The sequence below is a fragment of the Oncorhynchus mykiss genome, chromosome 9 (assembly GCF_057628025.1).
Source record: "Oncorhynchus mykiss isolate SJ-2025 chromosome 9, ASM5762802v1, whole genome shotgun sequence".
NCBI classification, from domain to species: domain Eukaryota; kingdom Metazoa; phylum Chordata; class Actinopteri; order Salmoniformes; family Salmonidae; genus Oncorhynchus; species Oncorhynchus mykiss.
Window position 1 is genome coordinate 6,619,593 of NC_143030.1, and position 4,695 is coordinate 6,624,287.

Genomic DNA, 4,695 nt, shown 5'->3' on the forward strand with positions numbered 1-4,695 from the left:
AGCCTTGAGTCTTATTGGGTATCACGCTACATGCTTGGTATACCTGTATTTGGAGAGTTTCTCCCATTCTTCTCTGCAGATCCTCTCAAGCTCTGTCAGGTTGGATGGGGAGCGTCGCTGCACAGCTATTTTCAGGTCTCTCCAGAGATGTTCGATCAGGTTCAAGTCCGGGCTCTGGCTGGGCCACTCAAGGACATTGAGAGACTTGTCCCGAAGCCACTCCTGCATTGTCTTGGCTGTGTGCATAGGGTCGTTGTCCTGTTGGAAGGTGAACCTTCGCCCCAGTCTTAGGTCCTGAGTTTTCATCAAGGACCTCTCTGTAATTTCCCCCCGTTCATCTTTCCCTCTATCCTGACTTGTCTCCTAGTCCCTGCTGCTGAAAAAGATCCCCACAGCATGATGCTGCCATCACCATGCTTCACCGTAGGGATGGTGCCAGGTTTCCTCCCGACGTGATGCTTGGCATTCAGGCCAAAGATTTCAATCTTGGTTTCATCAGAGAATTTTGTTTCTCATGGTCAGAGTTCTTTAGGTGTCATTTGAGGAACAACGTCGTGTGCCTTTTACTGAGGAGTGGCTTCTGTCTGGCCACTCTACCATAAAAGCCTGATTGGTGGAGTGCTGCAGAGATGGTTGTCCTTCTGGAAGGTTCTCCCATCTCCACAGAGAAATTCTGGAGCTCTGTCAGAGTTACCATCGAGTTCTTGGTCAACTCTCTGACCAAGGCCCTTCTCCCCTGATTGCTCAGTTTGGCCGGGTGGCCAGATCTAGGAAGAGTGTTTGTGGTTCCAAACTTCTTACATTTAAGAATGATAGAGACCACTGTGTTCTTGGGGACCTTCAATGCTGCAGAAATGTTTTGGTACCCTTCCCCAGATCTGTGCCTCGACACAATCCTGTCTCTAAGCTCTACAGACAATTCCTTCGACCTCATGGTTTGGTTTTTGCTCTGACATGCACTTTCAACTGTGGGACCTTATATAGACAGGTATGTGCCTTTCCAAATCATGTCTAATCAATTGAATTTACCACAAGTGGACTCCAATCAAGTTGTAGAAGCATCTCAAGGATGATCAATGGAAACAGGATGCACCTAACCTCAATTTTGAGTCTCATAGCAAAGGGCCTGAATACTTATGTAAACGAGGTATTTCTGTTTTTTATTTTTTATATATTTGCAAAACATTTAGAATTGTGTTTGTTTTTGTGGAATATGAAGTGTGGAAATGTGGAAAAAGTCAAGGAGTCTGAATACTTTCCGAATGCACTGTATACATTCATATGGAGGAATGGTCTAAGATCCCTTCCAATGTGTTCTCCAATCTCATAAAACATTTTAGAAAAATGCTCAGTGTCGTTATCCACGCAAGGGGAGGGTGCTGGAGTATTGAAAACAGGGGTTCAAATGAATGGAATAAATGGAACTAAGTCAAACACGTGGTTTCCATATGTTTCATGTGTGATACCGTTGCATTAATTCCATTACAATGAGCCCGTCCTCCTATAGCTCCTCCTACCAGCCTCCTCTGACACACACACACACACACACACACACACACACACACTCCACTCACATTGTGTTGATGGCAGAAGGAGATAGCCCGTAGTATCTGGTAGACGTATCTTCTTAGGCGGCTGTAGTCTAGTCCCGTTGGACTCTGTTCTAGGTCATCTAGCACCGTACGTTCTACGAACTCAAACACCAGGTACCAGCGACGTCTCTTTTTCCACACCTCCAGCAGGTTGACTAGGTTCTCATGGCGCAGTTGCTGGAGAAAGGGGGGGAACAAAATGATGGATTGATTGGTTGTTTTGATTGATTGGTTAGTTAGTTAGTTAGCATTTGTATATGTCAGGAATGGGCAACTTTGATGGCGGGGTGGGGGGGGTCACACAAAAAACTACTCATGAGGGGCCACAGTGGCTTGCGGGTCCGGGTTTGTGAGAGAATGGCCGCCGTTTTACCGGCTCCTGAACAATTTTGTGGGTTTTTTTGCGTCGATCTTAACTATTTTATAAATAATGTTTCGGCCATCATTTCATATGTCCGAAATGATCATCTGGACGTCAAAACAGTGACCTCGATTTAAATGTGGACTTTTATTTCTACAAATCGGAGGCGAAATCCAAATCCCCGTCACTCAGACGGAGTTATTAGAGGTCGGCGTGCGGGATATCTAACGAGACGGCGAGTCGCCATTACCCTCCGTTCTATTGACAAACGTGAAATCACTGGAGAATAAACTGGATGAGCTCCGTTGGAGAGACTATCCTATCAATCACTGGAGAATAAACTGGATGATCTCCGTTGGAGAGACTATCCTATCAATCACTGGAGAATAAACTGGATGAGCTCCGTTGGAGAGACTATCCTATCAATCACTGGAGAATAAACTAGATGAGCTCCGTTGGAGAGACTATCCTATCAATCACTGGAGAATAAACTGGATGAGCTCCGTTGGAGAGACTATCCTATCAACGTGATCTGAAGAACTGGACTATCCTACGTTTCACAGAGTAGTGACTGAACAAGGGCATGGAAAATATAAATCTAGCTGGTTTTTTTTTTTATACATCAGCAAGACAGAACAGCTGCATCTGTTAAACTGTGGGGAGGTGGGGGGGGGGGGGTCTCTTTGGCAACAACAAATATTATATTTTATTTCAATATATTCTATTTGATTCAATTCTATTTTATTTCAATATATTCTATTTCATTCTATTGTAATTTATTTTAATCTATTTTATTATATTCTGTGCTATTTTAATCTATTCTATTTAATTATAATATATTCTACTTTATTCTGTTGTATTTGATTCTGTTGTATTGGACTCTGTTCTATTTGATTCTAATCTATTAAACTCCAACTGACCTTCAACATCTTGATCTCTCTCAAAGCGATCTTCTTGACTGTCTTGTCGTCCTCTGACTCCAGAAACTTCTTAACGGCCACGATCCTCCCGTTCTCCTTGTGACGACACTTCATGACCATGCCGTAGCTTCCCTCGCCGACCATACCCAAGTTCTCATACTTCTCCATAACACACACCAGGCTACACACACTCTGCAACACACACTCTATAATAACACACACTAGGCTACACACACTCTGCAACACACACTCTATAATAACGCACACTAGGCTACACACACTCTGCAACACACACTCTATAATAACACACACTAGGCTACACACACTCTGCAACACACACTCTATAATAACACACACTAGGCTACACACACTCTGCAACACACACTCTATAATAACACACACTAGGCTACACACACTCTGCAACACACACTCTATAATAACACACACTAGGCTACACACACTCTGCAACACACACTCTATAATAACACACACTAGGCTACACACACTCTGCAACACACACTCTATAATAACACACACTAGGCTACACACACTCTGCAACACACACTCTATAATAACACACACTAGGCTACACACACTCTGCAACACACACTCTATAATGCCACACACTAGGCTACACACACTCTGCAACACACACTCTATAATAACACACACCAGGCTACACACACTCTGCAACACGCATATCTTACAACACAGACACACACACACGCACCCACACACTAGGCTACACACACTGATAATACAACCCACAAAGACTATAATACACACTTTACAACACACACTCTATAACAGACTCACACCATAACACACACTCTATAAAAAAAAACACTAGGTTACACACAATATGTCACACACACACACTCACATCAGCTGACAAATAAATAGCAGGTTGACGTTTATTGTCATGAGTCTTGTCCTGGAGGCCGTACTGAGCGATTTTCCCTTTGAATGACCAGCTGCAAATGTCAAATTGTCTATATTGTCAACATCAAAAAATTGGCATTAGGGTTAGCAGTGTAGTTAAGGTTAGGGTTAGGTTTAAAATCAGATTGTATGATTTGGTGTCAGCTAGTGACCACTCTGCAGAGCTATCTGCAGAACAAGATCCAGGAATGAAAAAACGCTAACCTGCGAACAGATAGACAAAAAAAAAGAGATGACAGGTAGTTAGACTAAACAATATTATTGACCAAATACTTTTTCTGTACATTTCAACGCTGTTTGCATGAAATAAAATATTTCATAGTCTACAGCGTAAATGGTTGCATGAAAACAATAGGTGTTTGATTGCGCACATACATAGATCGCGTGTAAGTAGAACTAACTTCCTGATGTGAACGTTCTGAACCAGGATCATTTCCGGATACTCAGATGAGCCAGCGGGCCGACTTCAAAAACTTCCAACGGTTTGTTGACCGATTAGTGGACTAATGTTCGGTACAAAGACTCCCAGATCCGTATCAGATCGATATCACTCTTATCGATCAACGTAAACAGTGGTGTAAAGACGCACCGGACATCCGAGATGAGACGACTAGAGAACAATTACCTGTGTCACCAAAGCCGTTACCCGTAGCAACTGGCCTCCGGGGCTGTACACAAAAACAACTCTCTACCCCAGCAGAGCGAGCTCTGAGAATGTGAGAGGTTTTTTTTTTTTAAGTGAACTATTATGACATTTTCCTTTGTGTCATTTTCATCTTTAACAAAACCAATCAGATACTGGTGAACTTCTATTCTATTTTATTGTATTTTACTATATTCTACTCAGGGCCAGTTCTGTGCTTTCGGGGGAATTTTTACG

The 4,695-nt window shown here is 42.7% G+C and overlaps 1 protein-coding gene across 2 annotated transcripts in view; it reads right to left on the reverse strand.

Moving 5' to 3' along the window:
• LOC110532887 (cyclin-dependent kinase-like 2) overlaps positions 1 to 4,472 on the reverse strand; it is a 20,169-nt gene extending 15,697 nt beyond the window's left edge. For both annotated transcript variants that reach the window (XM_036987065.2, XM_036987061.2), the window contains exons 1-3: positions 4,191 to 4,472; positions 2,874 to 4,019; positions 1,575 to 1,769 (exon numbers count right to left, since the gene is read on the reverse strand). In XM_036987065.2, coding sequence (XP_036842960.2) covers positions 1,575 to 1,769; positions 2,874 to 3,041 — 363 coding nt within the window. In that variant the 5' untranslated portion in view covers positions 3,042 to 4,019; positions 4,191 to 4,472. The remainder of the gene's footprint in view (positions 1 to 1,574; positions 1,770 to 2,873; positions 4,020 to 4,190) is intronic.
• Positions 4,473 to 4,695: the final 223 nt, after the last annotated feature.